General features: G+C 39.6%; 1 protein-coding gene across 1 annotated transcript in view; it reads right to left on the bottom strand.

Annotated features, from left to right (window-relative positions):
• Positions 1-19,803: 19,803 nt before the first annotated feature.
• The window catches only part of LOC129723142 (nose resistant to fluoxetine protein 6-like), a 39,469-nt gene continuing 36,826 nt past the window's right edge, over positions 19,804-22,446 (bottom strand). Inside the window, exons 3-12 of the mRNA XM_055677147.1 lie at positions 22,163-22,309; positions 21,811-22,105; positions 21,388-21,751; positions 21,149-21,317; positions 21,006-21,085; positions 20,823-20,936; positions 20,606-20,756; positions 20,206-20,535; positions 20,030-20,144; positions 19,804-19,974 (exon numbers count right to left, since the gene is read on the bottom strand). Coding sequence (XP_055533122.1) covers positions 19,898-19,974; positions 20,030-20,144; positions 20,206-20,535; positions 20,606-20,756; positions 20,823-20,936; positions 21,006-21,085; positions 21,149-21,317; positions 21,388-21,751; positions 21,811-22,105; positions 22,163-22,309 — 1,842 coding nt within the window. The 3' untranslated portion in view covers positions 19,804-19,897. The remainder of the gene's footprint in view (positions 19,975-20,029; positions 20,145-20,205; positions 20,536-20,605; positions 20,757-20,822; positions 20,937-21,005; positions 21,086-21,148; positions 21,318-21,387; positions 21,752-21,810; positions 22,106-22,162; positions 22,310-22,446) is intronic.

Genomic DNA, 22,446 nt, shown 5'->3' with positions numbered 1-22,446 from the left:
ATTATTCCCTTAGTCTCTGAGGTTTACAGTAATCATCGTCATTTTGAATCGTTATAAATCAAAAATAATAAGCGGTGACATGTAGGTTTTTTAACATGAAAATGTTCACTGATGTTCAGGAAAGACATTTGAGAAAAAAATAATAGGTATCTAAATACTAAAACTTGAGATATTATTTACAAAAGTACGTAAAACATGCAAAATTATAACTTTCTGTGCTGAATTTGCCTCTAAATCAAAATTCAAAGCGATGAAATATGATTCTTGTTTCACTAAAATGTTTGTTAATGTTCGAGAAAGACATTTGCGGAAAAATAATTAGTATCTGTTCACTAAAACTTGAGATATTATTCACAAAACAACGTAAAACATGCAAAATTATGACTTTTTATACTTAATTCGTCTCCAAATCAAAATTCAAAACCATGACATGTGATTCTGTTTTTCATTAAAATGTTCGTTGATGTTTAAGAAAGACATTTGAGGAAAAATAACAGGTATCTGATTACTAAAACTCGAGATATTATTCACAAAACTACGTGAAACATGCAAAATCATGACTTTTATGCTGAATTTGCCTCTAAATCAAAACTCGAAGCAGTGATCTGTGATTTTAACTATAATAAAATATTCGTTGTGTTTAGATATTTGAGTAGCGATACCATCTGTCCTGATTTAGCAGGACATGTCCTGATTTTTAAGACCTGTTTGGGCGTCCTGATTTATTTTTTATATTTTAGCATTTGTCCTGATTTTCTTGATCTATTTAACTTTGTTGTGTGGCAGTGATCAGAATTTTTCAAAATTGCTCAATAAGTGTTTTCGATTCCAGGTCACAACGTTCACTGCGATCGAAATTTTTCATTGGTTGAATCTCACTAGAGTAATAAGACGAATCTCTCACGCGTTGACCGTTACCATTAAGCATCTGGCATTTGTTAAGTTTAAGTTGAAACAGTTTACGTCTGTTGAATTTTTAAAGTATCTACTAATGCGTTATAATTTAAAGTCGTTTGATGAAAGGAGATCGTCAGAGATACACTCAGATTTTCTACTAGGTATTTTTCTACACGGATTTTCGAATTAACGGTTTTTTCACGCGTATTTTTAAATCGAAGGATTTTCAAATACGCGTTTTTCACGCGGATTTTTTTATTAACTCGTTTTTTCGTGAGGTACGTATCACCGCGTAAATAAAAAACTGAGTAAATCAAATATTACGAGTTATATTTGCTCATACTTCGAGGAATAGAATAACTTAGTCAAATTTGTGCCTGGAAAAGGTGTCCTGATTTCTAACTTCGACCAGATGGTATCCCTATATTTGAGAGAAAAATAATAGGTATCTGGTTATTTGAAATTCAAATATTTTTCACAAAACCACATGAAAAATGCAAAACCATAATTTTTTAGGCTCAATTTATCTCTAAATCAGAATTCAAAGCGATGAATGTTCGTTAGAGATATTATTCACAAAACTAAGTAAAACATGCAATATCATGAATATTTTGGCTCAATTTGTCTCTAAATCCAAATTCAAAGCTATGATATATAATTTTTTCCATTAAATGGTTTGTATATGTCCAGGAAAGACTTTTGAGTGAAAATAACAGATTTTTGATTACTGAAAATTGAGATATTATTCACAACACTATGTTAAACAAGCAAAATCATGAATATTTAAACTCAATTTGCCTCTAAATCGAAATTCAAAGCTATGATATGTAATTGTTCTTTATTAAAATGTTTGTTAATGTTCAGAAAAGACATTTGAGGAAAAATAATAGGTATCTTATTGATAAAAGTTGAGATATTACTTTAAAAACTACGTATGTTTGAAGATGATTTTCTGCATACAGAAAAACACATTAAAATACTCTTTTTGAAATTTATATATCTTATACATAAAATACACGCAAAATTTTGACTTTTTGAGCATGAGCTCAATTCGCCTGTAATTTTTTTTTTTTCAATAAAATGTTCGTTGTTCCTTTAACATCTGCAATAATTTTCTTGCAGAAGAATTTATGTTTTAATTTGGTGCGAGTTGAGCAGAAAAAAATTACATTTCTGATGTTTTCGTAGTTTTGTGAAAAGTACACATTACGGGATTCGAAATACTTTTTTACTTTTACCAAAACTAGATCTTGGGACATTTGGCTGGAGGAAAGGCCGCATTTCATTGGTTTAATCTTTTTTTTAAATTTCTGCGTAGTTATGTGGATTAAAACGTTAACTTCTTCTCAGACGTGTTCCTTCATGTCGTATAAAAATTCACATGTTATCTCTTTAGTTATGATTATAGAGGAGAACTAAGCATGAATGGTAACGCTAAATTCTTCTTACATTGATTTCTCTCTTCTAAAAGTTTCATAAAAAGAGGTTTTACTGTGAACGATTGACGAATATCCGGTTATCACCCGAGTGTGGTATATTCGGAACTGGGATGACCCCACATAACATTTACCAAAATAACGACTTCTGGTTTCAGGAAAATAATCTAAAGTGATATTTGGCCAACCTTTTCAATACTTCCGAAACTTCCGAACACCATACGTCATTTTGAAATCCGAAATGGCGACTTCCAGTTTCTGTAACACATCCCCAAATCACAAAATGCAATCCAATATGGGTATTTCCATTCTGTGCGTTCTCAGTATGTTAACGACTTAAAGTGATGATGAACGTATAAGATGTGAAGAATTTTTGAAGTGAGTTTTAAAAGTTTTGATCCCGAGCATCGCCGGGAACGTTCAACTAGTTGCAAATAATGGAAGTTCATTCAGAATGTGTAAATTGAAACCGCAAGCAAACAGTTAAGTTTAAAGGTAGGAACCAAATTTGGTAGTTCAAGGCTAATTAAACACTTTATAATTTATTTTATTCAATTTTTTTTTAATTTCTACATTTATTCTGAGAGAACAGATTGTAGAGGAATATGAACGAATTAAGGACTAAGGAAGAGGGTCGTATGCTAAAATCTCTACTGAAAGAGACTCGTTAGAGTTCGAACACCGTGAAGCTAATTGTTTCAAAATGACAAAAACTATATTACAAGAATAATCCAATTAAGTGTGTATTGCAGATCAGTGTTAAAAACTGATTAAAAAAGTAGTGTTTTAGCTAATATGTTAGGTATACATTACGTTTCATTTTTCTAATTATATTTATGGTTATTGGAAAAAAAAACTTTTGAAAAAGCCAGATGTATCATACTTTCTATCATACTTTTATCACAACTAAGAAAAAATCAGAGGTATTTTATTGAAAAACGGCTTGTTGGAAATGATGCATAGAATCTAAATTTTTCCACAGTTTTATCAGAAAATGTGATTATTACACTGGTTGACAAAAGCAGAAAAAGTTACCCCAAAGTTGCTCTAAAAAAGTTGTAGCTTTTCAACCATTCCTGTGAATTTTAGTATCCCTTGTGTATACAGAAGTGCGTCAAAGAGCCGCAGAATAACTGCTCACCGAGTTCGTCCTTTCTATGTTGGCTTATTTAAGTTCCTGAAAAAGTTAGATAACATTAAAATTCACAGGAATGATTATAAAGTTATAATCTTTCATCGGCTCCTAGTTTGAGCTCGCGGCGTCTGTACTCCAGGTTAGGGGCGGCCGATTACCGTCTTTGTGCCAACGTGGGACAATGAACATTGTTGTGCACGATGGCCCTTCGGAGAGACAGGGGGTTGGTGCGCAGGCCCTACAAGCCGCCACCGAACGAGGAACAAAGAAATTCTGACTGGAACGATCGACACAGACCCACGCGACGAAAACGATCTAATGATTGGCAACTCGGGACGTGGAACTGCGAGTGCTCTCCTAAGCAGTGAAGGAAATGAAATGATTTTGAGCTAGCAATGGGCGGTATCGGAAATATCGATACTTTTGAGACGATATTTCGATTTTTTGGATCGATACACAAGCGACTATACTCGACCGTATCGATACTGAAAACCGCGATTTTTGTATCGATATACTTTTATGCATACGGACCAGCTAGCTGACATCGCGCCATGTTACAAGGGCTAACATCTCAATGTGTACACGAGATCACCGCCACTTTTCATACGCTATGTTATGCTGTCTGTCAGTGTCAGTGGAGCCCACACATCGTAGAACCGCTGCGATGTTGGCTGCGATAAAGCAAAGCAAATCGGATAGAGATGCCAGCTAGTTGATACGAGCTGGAACCACTGAAAAGCTGCCACTGTCAGTATAAATATCGCACAAGTCTATTTGCACTAGCAAAACTTTAGCCTGTATAAAACTCTTTGACCAAGCGTCTAATATTTGGCACTTTTTGACAGATAAAAATTTGGTCGAAGATAATTATTTGTCACTCTCCAATTTTAACATGAGGCAAACACGGGCAAACAACAGCCATGATGTCAAATAAATTTGACCATTATGTCAGAAGGTCAAAAATTTGACCATTAGACAAAGAGTGTACTACAGGCTTTAGATGGAGAAATAGATAGAGAGAATATTGTGAGCCAAACGAACTGTCAAAATCTGAGCCAAACGCAGCATAGGGCCAAATTCGAAATTTGTTTTACTTAAGCCACACATTTAAAGCCAAAAAGGAGTGCTCAATAATAACGTGTTCTCAAATACTTTCAAAAATAGGCATAGCTCTACGTTGCATTATTAAGCCACAAAACTTATATTGTTTCTCTGACAATTGATTAAAATATTGTTTGTTTACATTTATACTCAGCTTCATTTGTTTTTATTTCAATTAATTCTACTTCTCTATTTCTGCGTTGAAATGCATCCACAAACCCCTCAAACGAAATTCAACGTTATCAGAAATGATGTTTGGCTTCGATTTAGTTGGGCCATAACCCAACGAGCGGGAGCCCAACTAAAACGTAGCCCAACTAAACATAGCCCAACGAGCGAAACTTGACTGTATTTTAAAAACAAATATAAGTTTTCTGGTTACACTGTTCAGATCGAATATTTGCTAGCGGAAACTAACTCATGCTTTCCGTCGACACAAGTTAGAGTACAAGTGAAAAAAAAAATTGCAATATTATTTATTAGTTAGAAAAATTCAGCGGTAGACTTCACTATCTTATTTTCGCTGACATATCTAACTTTTTTATGTCATCAATTTCCTCTTAAATTAATATGGAAGTGTGTCAATAATTTATACAAATAAGACGGGAGCTTCACAGCCCATTGGGCCAGTGAATTCAAATCTTGAAGATATAAGTTGTTTAATTCATTTGTTTGCCAAAGCTCAGAATTTCTGTATTGCCTGTATGTATTTGTTTGTGAAGTCTTTTGATTCATGCTGCTCTAGAGAATGCGGATAGATACCAGAAAAACAACGAAAAATTGGGCACATCAAATTTTCATTGCTGGAAACCACCAAAATTTTGCTGATTTTTGGTGTGCTGTGCTTCAGGCACCAGATTCCATCCGCCAATCGGATCATAGGCAAATTACTGTTGAACTAGAGATGTATGATTATCATTTCAACTTTTAAGTTCATCTAGCTCAACAAGGACTTAGCTATGGTTCCATATTCGCTATCAGGAGCTTAGCGATGATCCCGTACCAGCTGCACAGCGATTTGGCGTGTTTTACTAATGACGGCTTGACGTAAATTTTTTGACATATCAATTCTTTTGCTGGATCCCTGCAAACATTCATTTACTGTTTTCTGTTCAGCAAATAGTTTTGCTGTATTTTCGCGAATCACTGAATCGATTACTGGTTTTCAGTAAATTCAGGGTGGCCACTTAATATCAATTTTCAATTTCCCGGTTTTCCCGATGATGTTTAGTGAAATTTCCCGGTGTTTTATTTTTAAAACATATGAGAAAAAAATCAATTTTCACATGCTTATTTGTGCCTTGCAAAAATAGTGTTACAAAACTATGAAAAACATTGCTCCTTCATCGTGTTTAGCTGTTTGTCGACTTTAGCAAGTACCTTCATGGTGATCTGCTGCACAATTTTCGCCCTCTTTATCTCCAAATCGTTGACAATCTTTGCCTTCTCGCGCTTTTTTGCTTCCTTCTGCATTTTTCTCTGTCAACCTTCTCTCGAGCTTGTAGTGCTTCTGTATCAGGATGCCAATGAAATGCGTGGGATAAATTCAAGAGTTGGGGCATAGAGTTTTTGTCTTCTAGAAAAATGTCCTCAGGCAAAACTTCAAGCGAACTTTGGGAAGAAGAGCCTCAGAGTGACTAATGAAAAAAAAAATGCACATGAACTGTCAAGATGCATTTTGCAAAATCACGATCTGTTATTTCAAAACAATTTTTTTTTTCGAAAAACTTCGATCCTGGGATTTTAAAATTTTCGAGCTGGGGTCAATGTATTGTATAAAAAATTTTCTCAAAAAAAAAATCTCTCCGTAAAATAAATTCAACTGACACTCTGAATAAACAATTTGAAGAAAAAAAATTTAGCTACTGTTTGTTTTTGATATAGAAAAAAAAACTGAGAAATCTTTAACAAATAGCTCTTCAAGGTGGCGTCTTTCCCCAACAAAATCAAGTAGTCAAAAGGTCCAACACAGAATGAAGAACCGGCTAGCTCCGTTCCGGTCCGGTTCGAAATAAAATCGAGACTCGAAGTTTCCGGTCCTATTTGGCTTTTGACCGGATTCTCCCCGATGCGATGTCGAACACTATTCACAAGAAGTTTCAATACGCCTCCCGCGACGCTGATAACTTTTTGACTTCTTTAAAATCTGACAATATATGTTACGGAACAGTAAATTTATCCACCTGATCAAGCCTGATTTTATTTGACGCAGATCTTGCTGCGAAGCCGCTGTCGACTTTAACTGAAACCAACAACCAGCTTTCCCCTAGCCGGCAGAATCATGCCAGTTAGGTAAACATGAAAAAAAAACAGGGTCTCATGTTGATATTTCCTCAGAAACTGTTGAACGAATAAAGCGGCAGACACGAAGAAGGATGATTTTCCCGGCGTGAAGCCTAATTTCCCGGTTTTCCCGTATTTTTTCCCGGTGTTTTGAAATTCCCGGCTTTTTCCCGCTTTTCCCGTTTTTCCTGGTAGAGTGGCCACCCTGAGTAAATGTATTTATCAAACATTCAAAAAATGATCTCAACTATAGTATCGATACTTCTGGTATCGATACTTTTTGACCGATATTTTGAGTATCTCGATACTTTTGGTTCTTCGGGTATCGATACTGAGGTATCGATACTCTCCGTCGTATCGCCCAATGCTATTTTGAGCTGATTGTTTTTTCATCTTGAGTTGTGCACATCATGAAGTGCACAGTTCATGACTAAAATTGTATCCTCTCAATACGTAATAAAATGTTGGTGCCTTGGTCACTCAGAGATGACAAATACAACAGTTGACTACATACAACTCTGAGAATATAGTGATGCGCGTTGCTCCGTTGTAATTCTCTCTTCGTACGTGGCGCATCGTAGGAAAAAAGGATAGCAACAAGTAAAGGAATAATTGAGAGCAGGGATGCCACATGTACAGATTAATCTGTATTTTACAGATTTTTGGCCTAAGTAACGGTACAGAATCTGCATATACAGATATACAGATTTTCGTCGAAAAGTACAGATTTACAGATTTTTCGAAATTGACATAAATTTTTATAAACCCTCCAAATTTTATTTCATTAAATATTAAGCAAATTGAACATATTTTCAACTCCTCACACGTTTTAAGCTAGAAATTTTGTTTATGTACCATAAAGCTCAAAAAAATACAAAGTTCTTTATGTTTAAACAATACAGATTTTTTTTACAGATATTTTTGTTTCAGATACAGATGCTCAGATTTTTTCAAGGGAAAACACAGATTTAAATGTGGCAACCCTGATTGAGAGTCCCATAAATGTTGGTTGGATTGCATCTCGCATCGCAGTGACGCAGCAGCGATGATGCGGTGCGGTGATGATGGGAGGGAGAGTAAGTAGTTCGGAAGGTATTTTTTTCAGCAGGTTTTCTATAGCAGCCAAACAGATACCAAAATGTGCTATGTTTGTTACCGAGAAATCATAAGTTTGTTGTATTGCGTTGCGATTTCGTCAATGACATTACTCACTAGTTTTTGTTATGATTAGTGAATGGAATATTTTCCTCATACTAATTTGGGTAGTAACGTTATGGAAGAGTGAGAGGGGATGGAGTTTTGAAAATCTTTGAATAATGCTTGACTTGCTTTTGAACTGGTTTTGGATGCATTATTGCAGATTTGATACTGCATTTTCACGTTTCAGTGCTGCGATTTTCAGGTTTTAGTGCTGTATGCCAATTGTGTTGAACCGAATATATTTGTACAGAAGTACAGAAATAACACCGAGAGGTAAAATAAGGCTTCTTTAGCAAAATCTTTAGCAAAAATTTGTAGAGGTTTGTAAAATTATCATTCTTATTAAACATATGCTGGCAACGACATTTTTATTATCACTGGACTTGTTTATTCATACTAAATTCAACAAGGAACTTGGAATATAAGCATAACAACTCAGATCTTTTTTTCCCTTCCTTTTCAATTTTCTATATTTCTGAGTACAAATGACATAAAGTATTTACAGATCAAATTTGTAACGGCTAATTTAACAAACATATTTACCCTAGTAAAAATGTTATGCAACTTAAATCCAAACAAAATATGGCAAGGGTTTTTTACGTCTAATGCCTGATTAATACCTGATAAAATCTGCAATATTTTGCAAATCATTAAAACTTTTTCTATCTTTCACAACAGTTCGAAAAACAGAGAGGAGAAACAATTGGTATGATAAAAAGCTCATCGAAGCTTTTTTCCTGATTGGTCTGATTTCAATTAGTCGAATGTTCGCGGAATACCAGTTCAAGAAACACTAGTTAGGGCCAACAATAGTGGTTTTAAAAGGCTTCGCGCTCATTCCACAGCCTTCCGACCGAAAAGCATTGCCACAACGATTATAAGGTTAGTTTCAGAGCTATATGCTCTGTACTGAAAACAGTTACAGTTTGAACCTTTGTTTTTATTTGTTTTGAAAATATTCGAACTGTTATTAAAATTTGTATACACTTGTAACAGTAAGGAAAAAATTTTTAATACATATTTAGAAGAAATTTGTTTTGTAAGTTCTCCGTACGTCACAATTGAATCAGTTGTAACACACCCTGTTGACACAGTGCGGTTCGATTGTTCGATTTTGGTAACATATTTATTTGCTTTCATTGACCACAGGGGGTTTGTTTCTGAAAAGTTGGTTGGGTTTGTAACGACAGATGTTGTTTGGCCATAATGGGTCAAGTAGGAGAAACATGATGTTAGTGATAAATCAAACGGGCCCGTAACATCAAAATTGCATAAAAGCTTGAAAAATCCGAAATTCAAAGAGTAGTAAATCTAGGATTTGTTTATATTAAAATGTTGATCTGACTTAACACCAACTAATTATATATAAGGAATTACCCATCGTGAAAAAGTTGAAGAGGTTGTTTATTAGACACGACCGCAGAGTTAACCTAGAATACGACAGCCTGTCTTAAGTCAATATGGGTATTCATGTCGAGCTCGTAAACAAATACCCAGCCGTAAAAATACTCACCTCCATTGACGAGTAATGGAAGATACACAGTTTACGACTGGGTATTCGTATACGAGCTCAATGTGAAGACCCCTAATGTATTTCTTGCAATAGGTTTGGGAATACACTCAATGGGGTTAATCAATTTAATGGTCTCTCTGTTCCAGATGACGTTTACCTCTACAGACGGCACCGGTAACGACAAAGAACAACAGCAGAAGCTATGTGCAGCTAAGCAGTTTCACTTGACGCCATATCCAAAACAAGAATAAAATTGTATTGTTTTGTGGCTGTCTTTTGTATCAAGTTGCACTGAGAAAGCTTAATTTAGGCAGTGGCTACGATGAGGCCAATAGTGCATTCCCACCATCTAGGTAACCTAGGTTTAATACGAACAATTTTCTGCAGTTTGCAGTAGCGTAGATAATTTTAAAACTGATCGCTGCAAATAGTAGGACTTGAGCGAAAAAATATGTGATTCAGGTTCACTGGCGCAAACATTCTTCAAATAAATGTTAAAATACACTCAGTAAACTTTGAGTCTTAGCTGAAGTCAAAAGAGGTTAATAATGTTTGTCAATGCCATTTATTGAAAACTGAATATTGTTTTTTGACATGGCAAATTTTTGATTTAGTTCTGAATGATTTACTGTGTAAAATCAACATGAGATGATTTATTTGAAACAATATATGATAATGTTTATCGCTATACTGCTAGTCACGCACGCTATATAGCTAGCCACGCACGCTGTAGATATGCACACACGCTATATAGCTAGCCACGCACGCTATAAACATGCACAGACATGCTATAGACATGCACAGACACGCTATAGACAAGCACAGAAACTATATAACCATGCACACGCAAGCCACGCACGCTATAGACATGCACGCGCTATATAGCTGGCCACGCACGCTAGTGACACACGCTATAAAAATTCACACACGTTATATATGTGCACACACCCTATATATATACACCCTGGAAGATGGTGGCTTCTCAAACCACCTGGCGGTGCGAGTCTCATTTAATTTCTGGCTGTATTCACCCAACGATATCTGAAATGAATTACCACTGGTGGGGTCCAACTCAGATCAAAAGGGAGCCGAACTGAAAAAGTTAGGTTCTGCAGCTAACCACTACCGCCGCCGCTGTTGCCCGCTGCTGCAACACGTCGCCTTTGCCCACTGCCATCGCTGCTACTGTCCGCCGCTGCTGCCTGCTGCTAGTAAACTGAGATTGCTTGAGGAGAAGCAGTCTCTTATATAGCCCAACGAGTGCATTCCTGGCTAACTAGGTACTCCATTCTGTCGTCCTTTTTAGGGAAAGGCAGCAAGCAACCAATCAAAGGTCGACATTTACGTTTCGACAAGGTTCAGCAATTTTCAATAGTACAATAGTTCGAACAGTCAGATTACAATTTTCTGCATTTGGACGGTTGCTTAACCCTTTCCCGCTCATGGTGACTCTAGAGCACCAAGAATTATAATCACCATATCTTGACATAAAGTAGTTTGTTGTGCTTACGATTGTTCTATAAACTTTTATATGCTGCCTCAGAGCATCACTGGGCATTTTCTTCAAAATACTACAGTTGACAGTAATTTTAGTTAGTCTACAAAGTGTTCAGCTTGAATTTTCTGGTGAAGCTATAAATTTTAAACATAAACCTTGTGAGCGTTAGAGGGTTAAATGATTTTCCAATCGATTGCTGCAAAAATGACGGAAATCGGTTGAAAACTGACTGAGTTTAGAACGTTTGAAATTGGACAATTTTCGTGACGCTCTCCATGTTTTCGGTTTTCAAAATTGGATCCCTGTATTGAAGTTGAACCCCTATATATGTTGCCGTAAGACGTATTCTACGTCAAAAAAATCAATTTTGTCAATGATCAAGGAACAACTTTATTTGAAATAAAATAGTCTCTCTCTCTCCAGCTCGGGGAAAACTAAAAGTGTCAGAAGGATCGTAGCTCTAGCCCCGCAATTGTCCTGTACACTCAACAGTTGGCTGCGAAGTCTGTGTATAATAAACAGAAGTTCAAATTTCAAGACGGAATGTAGCACCAAGGCATTGCTTTACATTATCAATACACAAAATTTAAAATTGTTAAAAAGTTGTTTAAGTTAAAATTTCCGAAATCTCATTTTTTGTTATGAAAACACTATAAAAGGTTAGCTAAATATTTGTTGTCTGATCATGGCAAACTGAGAGAGAAAAAGTTACGATGGCAGTTCGTAACGTTATTGACTTTTGGCCGATAGCTACAATTTTCCACCGCCGTGCACCGGAAGTTGCCATTCTCCGCCACAAACATTTGCCGAACTTTTTCGGATACATTATTTTTTCTTAGCCCTTTGTCCATCTTGACGCCCTTTACCGACAAAAGCTTCTAACCAACTAGAAATTTGCACTTGCGCTTGCACCTACCAGCTACCACCAAAAAAAAAACCCCGTTGAGTTGAGTGAGAGTAGGAAAACACGAACTCTCTTTCTTGAAAAAAAAATCCCCATCATTGAGTAAATATTTACGATCCAATTTCTCTTATTCATTACTTAAGTAATTGTTCATAACGCGACTAACTTTATATTCTCAGATGTGCACATATAGAGAATAACATATATTGCGTGCTCCCACGATGAAAAGTACATCGTAAGAAGGAAGGCGGAGAGAGTGCACCAGTAACGATTTTTTATTCACCTACCATGGAGGTCTGTTTGCAAATGTGCGAAGAATAAGAATAACTCGCACACTGACGACGATGTCAACGCATCATAGGCTTGGTTTATATGTATTCATTAGTCGCTAGAAGCGATTTTTTTCCATCGGTGCTCCTAAGTATTAAAATCCTGCAGGTTCGACGTCGTAGAACTGCAGGAGGTGTGCTGCAAAGGCTCAATGGTACGTGCGTTCCGGGATGGCCATGCCATCTACTAGAGCTAGAAACGCATGGACAGCTTTTGAAGAAACGAGTAGTTTCTAATCAGCTCTTGAATGTGCAGGTCGAGAATCAAGGGCCTGTTCTTCAACATCAGCACCATAAACGTGCACAGCCCGCAGCTCGGGAGTACCGAAGACGACAATGATGAATTTTAGGCGCAGTTATAGCATGAGTACAACCACTGTCCAAAACATGATATCAAGATCATCATTAGGAATTTCAACGCTCAGGTTGGCCAGGAAAAACAGATAGATCCTATGGGAGTGCTAACGTCGACTCGGACCACTACCTGGTGATGGTTAAGATGAGTCCAAAACTCCCCGTTGTTAACAACATTTGGTACCGACGCCCACCCCGGCTAGATTTCGCGCATTCGCTTGGAGCTTCGCTACCGGAAGAGGACCAGCTGGAGAAGGCTCCTCTCGAGGACTGTTGGAGCACCATAGGAACACCAATCAATAGCGTAGCGTAGAACGTCATTAGCAAGTGGAACGAACCCAACGAAGCGAGGGAATGAAACGTGGGCAATGCTCGAGGAGGACCTGCGAGTGCTCGGAGTTTTCTAACGACGGGTACTAATGACGATCTTTTGCGGCGTGCAGCAGAACGGAATATGGAGACGGAGGATGAACCATTAGCTCGCACTACTCTATGGCGAACCCAGTATCCAAAAGGTGGCCAAAACTGGACGGATACGCTGGGCAGGGCATGTTTCAAGAATGCCGAATAACTACCCTGCGAAGATGGTGTTTGCCTCGAATCCGGTAGAAAGAAGGCGACCAAGGGCGCCACGGGCAAGATGAGTGGACCAGGTGGAGCGAGATCTGCCGGGGAGTACACGGTGTCCCAGGAATTGGAGAGCAGCACGCGATAACCGAGTGAATTGGAGAAACTTTGTTAATCAGGTCATGCCATTTTGAGGAAATGCCAAATTAATAAATAACACTTAAGCTATGATGTAACTTCTTGCACTAAAGAAATATTGAATGAATTTTCGCATCGAACTTAAAGGTGTAGCACGTTGGTTATCCTATTTCTGTTGCAACTAGGTGCTATTTATATAGATTTAAACATGTTCTATATATTTTTTTCTTCATCTATAGTTTATTTGACACGGCACAAATACAATTCAATGTTTAACGGCGCCAATTATATCTGGTAGCTTACTTTCTAAAGTATCTTAATAACTAAAAGCAAATTTTTTATCCTCGCTGCCGACTACGAGCTGAAACTAAATCTAACTTAAAGCTAGAATATTTTGCATTAAAAGCACAGGTTTGCTGTTTGATGGTTTTCATTGCCATAGGTAAGCAGCATATTAAATTTGTTCCACTGCTGGGCCAAGATATTACGGACTGGCATATTGGGTTGTTTCCATCGGGCCTTGAGAGTATCGTGCGGGTCTGATTGCTGTTTCCGGATCCGGGGTCTTAACGTGTTCTTGTCGTTTGGTTGGATGTAGGCGGAAGGGGATAGGACTAAACTGGGGCGTGGATGGATTTCAGGAAAACGTATATGAGGGACATGTAGGATAGGTCACGGCTCGCCAAGACATCACGAACAGGAACAGCCGGCTGCCTACCTTCGGCCTGCAGGGAAGCTATTAATCTAGACCTGGCGTCACGGTGTACAGGGCATGACCAAACAACGTGCTCTATGTCGTGATAACCTTCACCACAGGCACAGATACCACTCTCCCCGAGCCCAACACGACGGAGATGCGCGTCAAATCTATAGTGATTGGACATAAGCCGGGACATCACGCAAATGAAATCCCGACCTACATCCAACCCCTTGAACCACGGGTTCGTCGATACCTTGGGGATTATGGAATGTAACCACCTTCCCAGTTCCCCCTTGGTCCAAGAATTTTGCCAACTGATGATCGTATTCTGACGTACAAATGCGAAAAATTCATTAAAGGCAATTGGTCTTACATAAATATCACCGTTTGTTGCGCCCACCTTAGCCAAAGAGTCCGCTTTCTCATTACCCGGTATCGAGCAGTGAGAAGGGACCCACGCTAAGGTAATCTGAGTAGATTTTTCGGATAAAGCACTCAGATGCTCCCGTATTTTCCCCAGGAAATACGGAGAGTGCTTAACATCTTTCATCGATCGGAGAGCCTCAATGGAACTGAGACTGTCCGTAAAGATGAAATAATGGTCCGTGGGCATTTTTTCGATAATCCCTAGGGTGTACTGAATTGCAGCTAATTCTGCGACGTAAACAGAAGCAGGATTATCGAGCTTATGGGAGACGGTTAAATTGTTATTGAAGATACCGAAGCCAGTGGACCCATCAAGAAGTGATCCGTCAGTGTAGTACATATTGTCGCAGTTGATGTTTCGATATTTATTGGAAAAAATTTCAGGGATCTGCTGCACGCGTAAATGATCCGGGATTCCACGAGTTTCTTCTATCATGGATGTATCGAAAAACACAGTAGAATCAGAAGTATTTGATAAGTCGACACGATTTGGAATATTCGAAGAAGGGCTAATATTTTGGGACATGTGATTGAAATACAATGTCATAAAACGGGTTTGAGAATTAAGTTCGATTAACCTTTAAAAATTTTCAATCACGGGACGGTTCAAGACCTCACATTTGATTAGAATACGAGAAGACAGGCTCCAGAAGCGGGTTTTCAATGGTAGTACTCCAGCTAAGATCTCCAAACTCATCGTATGGGTCGATTGCATGCAACCCAAGGCGATACGCAAACAACGATATTGTATTCGCTCCAGTTTGATCAAATGTGTGTTTGCTGCGGAGCGGAAGCAGAAACACCCGTACTCAATGACAGACAATATCGTTGTTTGTTAAAGCCTTATAAGGTCTCCTGGGTGGGCTCCCCACCATTGTCCGGTTATTGTACGAAGAAAATTCACTCTTTGTTGACATTTTTTCATCAGATACCTCACGTGACAACCCCAGGTGCTTTTAGAGTCGAACCAGACACCAAGATATTTGTGTACCAAAACCTGAGAAATCGTTTTACCCATTAATTGTGTTTGAAGCTGAGCAGGTTCATGCTTCCTAGAAAAAACTACTATCTCAGTCTTCTCCGGAGAGAATTCGATACCTAGCTGTAAAGCCCAAGCAGACAAATTGTCCAAGGTATCTTGCAATGGTCCTTGCAAATCGGCTGCTTTGGCTCCTGTAACAGAGATTACACTGTCGTCTGCAAGTTGTCTTATTGTGCATGAATTTGCCAGACATTCGTCGATGTCATTTACATAAAAGTTGTAAAGAAGGGGGCTTAAACATGAGCCCTGGAGAAGACCCATGTAGCTAATGCGAAAAGTTGCCAAATCGCCGTGCGTAAAATGCATGTGCTTTTCGGACAACAAATTGTGCAAAAAATTGTTCAAAATTGGAGAAAATCCTTGTCGGTGAAGTTCACCCGAAAGAATGTCAATAGAAACGGAATCAAAAGCCCCCTTAATGTCCAAGAACGCAGACGCCATTTGTTCTTTGCGAGCATACGCCAGCTGAATATCTGTTGAAAGCAACGCAAGACAATCATTCGTCCCTTTGGCACGGCGCAAGCCAAATTGAGTATCTGATAGTAGACCATTTGATTCGACCCAATGGTCTAAACGACGGAGTATCATATTTTCCATCAATTTCCGGATACAGGATAGCATTGCAATCGGCCTATAAGAGTTGTGATCAGAAGCTGGTTTCCCTGGTTTTTGGATGGCGATCACCTTCATTGCCTCCAATCCTGCGGTACAATGTTTTGCTCCAGGAACTTATTGAACAAGTTCAACAAGCGCCTCTTGGCATTGCCGGGTAGATTCTTCAACAAGTTGAATTTGATTCTATCTAACCCAGGCGCGTTATTGTTACAGAACAGGAGGGCAACTGAAAATTCTGCCATCGTAAAAGGTGATTCTATCGCGTCGTGGCCCGGAGACGCATCGCGAACAATGTTTTGCTCAGGAACAGAGTCCGGACATACTTTCCTGGCAAAATCAAATATCCACCGACTTGAAGACTCCTCGCTTTCGTTGACCGTTACGCGATTCCGCATTCTTCGGGCTGTGTTCCAAAGAGTGCTCATCGATGTATCCCTCGACGTCTCGTTCACGAACCGACGCCAATATCCGCGTTTCTTTGCTTTAGCCAAACTTTTAAGCTTGGTATTAAGCTCCGAATACCGTAAATAGTCGCCAGGTATACCTGCCTTCTGGTAGGCCTTAAACGCGTCGGATCTTTGCGTGTAGACATCGGAGCACTCTTGGTCCCACCACGGAGTGGGAGGCCGTTCTTTGATCGTTACGCCGGGATATTTCTTCGTTTGGGCTTGCAACGCGGCGTCGAGAATCAAGCCCGCGAGGAGGTTGTATTCTTCAAGTGGTGGATGATGTTGAATCGACTCGACCGCTTTTGAAATCATTTCCTCGTATAACTTCCAATCGACATTCCGTGTGAGGTCATACGGAATGTCAATTGGTCGCATGCGAGTCGACCCGTTATTAATTGAAATAAGAATAGGCAAATGGTCGCTACCGTGAGGATCAAGGATTACCTTCCATGTGCAATCCAACCGTAGCGACGTCGAACATAAGGATAGATCCAAAGCGCTTGGGCGCGCTGGAGGTTTCGGGATACGTGTCATTTCACCGTTGTTTAAAATAGTCATGTCGAAGTCATCGCAAAGGTTATAGATTGAAGAGGAGCGGTTATCATTGTATGGGGAACCCCAAGCCACGCCATGAGAGTTGAAGTCTCCCAAAATCAAACGTGGCGAGGGAAGGAGTTCTATTAAATCAAAGAGCAGCCGTTGCCCAACCTGTGCTCTGGGAGGAATATATATTGAGGCAATACAAAGCTCTTTACCTTGTATTGTCATTTGACATGCGACAACTTCGATGCCTGGAATCGAGGGGAGGTTAATACGATAGAAAGAATAGCACTTTTTAATCCCTAAAAGTACTCCTCCATATGGGGTGTCTCGATCAAGGCGAATAATATTAAAATCATGGAAGTTGAGATCAATATTTGAAGTAAGCCAAGTTTCACAAAGGGAAAATGCATCGCATTTGTTTTTATTTTTCAAAACTTTAAACGAATCAATTTTTGGTAAAATACTTCTACAATTCCACTATAAGACAGAGATAGAATCCTCCATATACGCAGTTGAATTAGGCATCGAAGGATACAATCGCTGCAAGGAGGGGCCATTGGGCAGTCAACTGCTTCAAAAATGATCTAACTGTTGGGAGGAATGCTGTAAGAAAAATTTTGATTGGATCGGGTATATTGAAATTTTCAAAAATCCAGTCCACAATGTCAGAAAATTTCACTAATCCAGAGTTTGTTTCATCAACTGGATGTGCAAAAGGAACAGCTGGGGTTTTAGATGTTCCTGGCAGTGCTGGGAACTCCTTCTGGGACTTTAAATTTGCAAGCCCAGGAGGAGTTTGCTTCGGTTTTTCCGCAGCACTGTTTGGTTTGTTCGTACTTTTCATTACACTTTGGGAAATCTTAGGACCTTTACGGGGAAGTTTAGGAGAAGAAACATTTTTCCTCTTCCTAGAGTCCCCAGGATTGGCATAAGATGTTCCCGCTGATGAATCGTCAAAATCGGTTTCATCGGAGGGCAACAGATCAAAGGGGTTCGATGTTATGGTAGAAGTGGTCACGGTCTTCTTCAGCATCTCAGCGTAAGAACGCTTTGAACGCTCCTTAAGTGACCGCTTGATTTTATCTCTGCGCTGCATGTACACCGGGCATGTGGAGAGCTCATGCTGGTTTTCCCCACAGTGAATACATTTTTCAGCATTAACACTGCAAGAATCTTCCGCATGAGTCTCCCCACACTTGCTACATCGTGCCTTATTGCAGCAGTAGGCGGCCGTGTGGCCTAACTGCTTGCAATTGGTGCAATTCATAACACGGGGTACATACAATCGCACAGGCAGACGAACCCGGTCGATCGAGACGTGGCTAGGGAGTGCAGATCCGGCAAACGTAACGCGAAACGAGTCTGACGGAGTGTAAACTTTTTTACCGCCGACGAGAGACATGGACCGCAATTGCTTACAATCCAAAATCTTCGCCTGTGTTTCGGTATTTTTGAAGCAACCGGTTGCGCTTTTTAGGATACACTCGACAGACAGACTCGAATCGGTTATGACACCGTCGATCTCCACGTCTCGTGCGGGTATGTAAACGCGATACTCGCGTGTGAAGAGCTCAGAGCAAGCGATAGCATTGGCCTGTGCCAGATCACTGACCACGACACGGAGCTTGTTAGGTCGGACCTTGGAAATTTCGGTCACGGCCTTGTACCCCTTCGTCAGGTCTTTAGAAATTTGCAGTATGTTTAATCGCTTTGAATTCACTCCTGCCTTTGGACGAAAATAAACAGTATAGCTGCCCTGTTGAGATCCGTCCGGGTAAAGCCTGGGGCGAGGGGGGACTGGAGAATGAACAGGGGAGGGGGTAACAGAAGGGTCAGGGTCAGGGGGGTTCGGGGATGGTGGCACGGGAGGCGAGGGATCTATATCCATCGCGCTAAATGTAGCGCACTAGCGCACTTGCGCCGACAAGAACACGTACCTCTTTACTTCTTCCTTCCAGCAGTGGTTGTCCGATCGTTCGAAGCTGCACCCAAAGCAGCCAGCAGCACCAGTACAGCAGCACCAATACAGCCACCAGCAGTGAGCCGGGTGTGAGATCACTCAGCACAGCGACACGGACTCGACTGTCAACTGATGGCCTTGAATAATACACTCTTTTGTTTGGCTATTCGTACACACGGACCGGATTGTAATAGAACGACCACTTTGCACGTCCGTTTCTGTCGAATGTTCGACGCGGAATGATGTTCTATATATGAAAATAATGAGAATTCAGAAATCGGCTTTGATTTAAATTTCGAACACTTTACGTGATCGCTAAGAGATAAATAGGAAACCGTTTAAACACTAACTGTCACTTTTTTCAACGCCTGATGATTTCTAGTGGACCTACAGTAAAAAGCTAAACATCACTGGCTAAAGGACATTCCATGTAACAGGATGGTAAATAATAATCATTCATAATCATAAACATACCACATACCAGGAAGTTATGATAATTCAATATTTATTCTGCAGTGTTCGAAGTTCAAGACTGTTCGAAGTTTGAATCAAAATAGTATGTAATGGTCACAGAAACTTAAGCCGAGAGCACCAACAGAATGGACATAAATATTATAGGTTTAGCTGCAATCAGATATCCAGGTGAAAACTTGTCATTATAGCATTTGGATTCAAGTAGGTAAGTCATCATTTAACAAAGCAATATTGAACTCTGACTTTTAGTATTGATTGTATTTTTGAACTCTCCTTACAACTAATAATACAGTCTTTTGATTTAATCTTTGTTTAGTCGGTTGCAACTTAAGTTTATGAATGTCCATTTGTCACAATGTTCTCATTGTCCTTTTGAGTGTTTGTTGGTCCGGAACCTCTAGCTGCATCCTCTGAAAATTCAAACTGGTTAAAAACCATTTTTTTCTTGTTACAAATACCTCTTACGAATCTTTTTTGCGTATAAATGCTTCTGTATTGCAGTAGCAGGTAGCTCCAGAGCTAGGGCCAATAAGAGGCCCATGAAGTAAGCCGCCACCACTACCGTTATCACTTTGGAAAACTGTAAGCAGACAAGATCGTTTAGCTGATCGGTATGAATGCAACTGATGAGATCATCTTACCAATGACATCTTGCTGAAGTACCCCACTTCCCTGGAGCCGAAGAAGACATTTTTCAACATGAACACGTGGCACACGTACGCACAGTACGTTAGCCTTCCGAGCGGAACGAAAATCGAGAAATACAGGAATCCCTTAATCACCCTGTTATACTCGTAAATTATACCGTACAAGATGATGGCCCCGAGGAAAACCCAAATGTTTTTCATCACCGGATAGTAGATGGCCATCCAGATTGAAGGTTTCTCGAAGTTATTGACGTAGAAGATTGTATTACTCATCAGACAGAGCAGCCCGATAGGTGCGGCACCATACCAAAGTAGTTTCATATACTGGAAGGTAACGATTAGCGTTAGATTTAATTTGACGTTTTAAGCGTACTTTGTCAAACTGGTTGCTTACCCATGATTGATTTCCGTTATGTCTGTGCTTTCGTTGCTTGTAGTAGATAATACCTAAAATCACTCCCCCGAAGTAACAACCCAAGTTGGTGTGAAATGGAATATACACTAACTGATACATCCGGTCAAACCAGTACAGAAATCGTTCATCTCTGCGAAACGAATAACGCTTATTGATAATGACGATCAGCGATCTTCGACGAATAGCATATACTGACTGCGGTCGGTTGATAAAGGCACCATCGAATTTGCCGAAATAGATCACGAAGGCTGGAATAAGGTATGATAAACCTATTACAGTCGAAAATATTGCCGTCTTCTGCTTGGGGTATCTATAAGAGTGTTATAACGTTAATATGACGAATATATTGAATATGATGAACGTTCTATTGTTTACTTACTTAGTAATGGCTACGACGAAGATCATTCCCAGGGCAAATAATTGATAATCACAGGCAAGGTACCACGCTTGTTGTAAACACTATAAAACATTAAACGATATACCTACTTTATGTAGGAATTAAAAATTCAATTTGTTCCTCACCGGTTCATCAGAGTTCACGTAATTGTTCACGTACAATAAGTTAGTCCACCAGTTCTGCCGACAGAAATATTTTTCTGCCTGTGCCCCGCGGGGCCACATTGGGCCGTCCTGTAGTTTCGGCAACCACGTAGCATGTAGCAAAATAACATAGGCATATGCAGGCGTCAATCTGGTAAAACCCAAAGTACAACACCTAGATGTATTTTTCCACACGAAAAAAAAAAAATCCCCCGCCTTACCTTACAAACCGGTAAAACACCACACCCAAAACCACCGTCCATGGTACCGTTTTCATCTGGGAACAGGTCGTGAAAAAGTGAATACTCAACAGGAATCCACTCATCACGAAAAATGTCTGTACGATCTGCGATCCGTTGATCATTGCCATCGAAAGCGGATTGTAGTACTCTTGCTCGCTGTCAAACGGATTGCTGATCGGTGTTACGGCAAACTTGTTGACACAGTGTCCGACCACCACCAAGAAAAACGTGAAAAATCGAAACGTCTGAAAGAAGCGCAGATCTTCGTTCAGCTGATCCTTGGCGCGGCTGATCAGTCGGTACCAGTTTCGTTTTAGCGAGAAAGAGGTAAGTAACATCGTAGCTGAAAATGAGTCGAAGGTTAACTATCATTACTTTAAGAACAATCATTTTAAAACTTACTTTTACTGGGTATTTCCTGCCGGTAGTGTTCATTTTTGTCGCTTTTGTTCATCCGATAGTCAAACCAACTGGACGCACATACCAGGAAGACCAACAGCATCGAAATGGCTATAAAGCTCATATCCAGCAGATCGATGTTGATTTGTCTTTCCGGGCGGGTGCAGTACTCGATTTCCGTGTAAGCCGTTAGATTGTATACCTTCTTCAAGATGTAATTCTCGCAAATATTGATTAACCTTCCGTACAGAGCTTGATCGCGAATCACGTGCTCGAAAGCCCGTGCCTCTATAATGTACTAATTAAAATGGTTAATGATCTGTTATGGTGAAACACAGGGTAAATAGTTTCTTACAGGGAAATCAATGTCAAACTTTTCAACGTACAGCTGCTGAACGGTTTCATTGTCAAGGCTGGTTATCAAGCGACGACACCGATCGACGCATAAACCTCTGTCCAAATGATCGTGCCGGAAGTGTCTGTAGGTGTCACTGGAAAAGTCCTGAACAAGCAAAATTTTTAGGCCTTCAGAATGGGATGATGAATGTTCACAACTTTTTTCATTGCGATACTGTAACGGCTGATTGAACTATCTTAGAATAATATTCCAAATAAATTTTTCTCGGATGCAACAGAATT

This window comes from Wyeomyia smithii, chromosome 2 (assembly GCF_029784165.1).
Source record: "Wyeomyia smithii strain HCP4-BCI-WySm-NY-G18 chromosome 2, ASM2978416v1, whole genome shotgun sequence".
NCBI classification, from domain to species: Eukaryota; Metazoa; Arthropoda; class Insecta; order Diptera; family Culicidae; genus Wyeomyia; species Wyeomyia smithii.
Note: the sequence above shows the minus strand (reverse complement) of the source record. Positions and strands in the feature narration are given on the sequence as shown.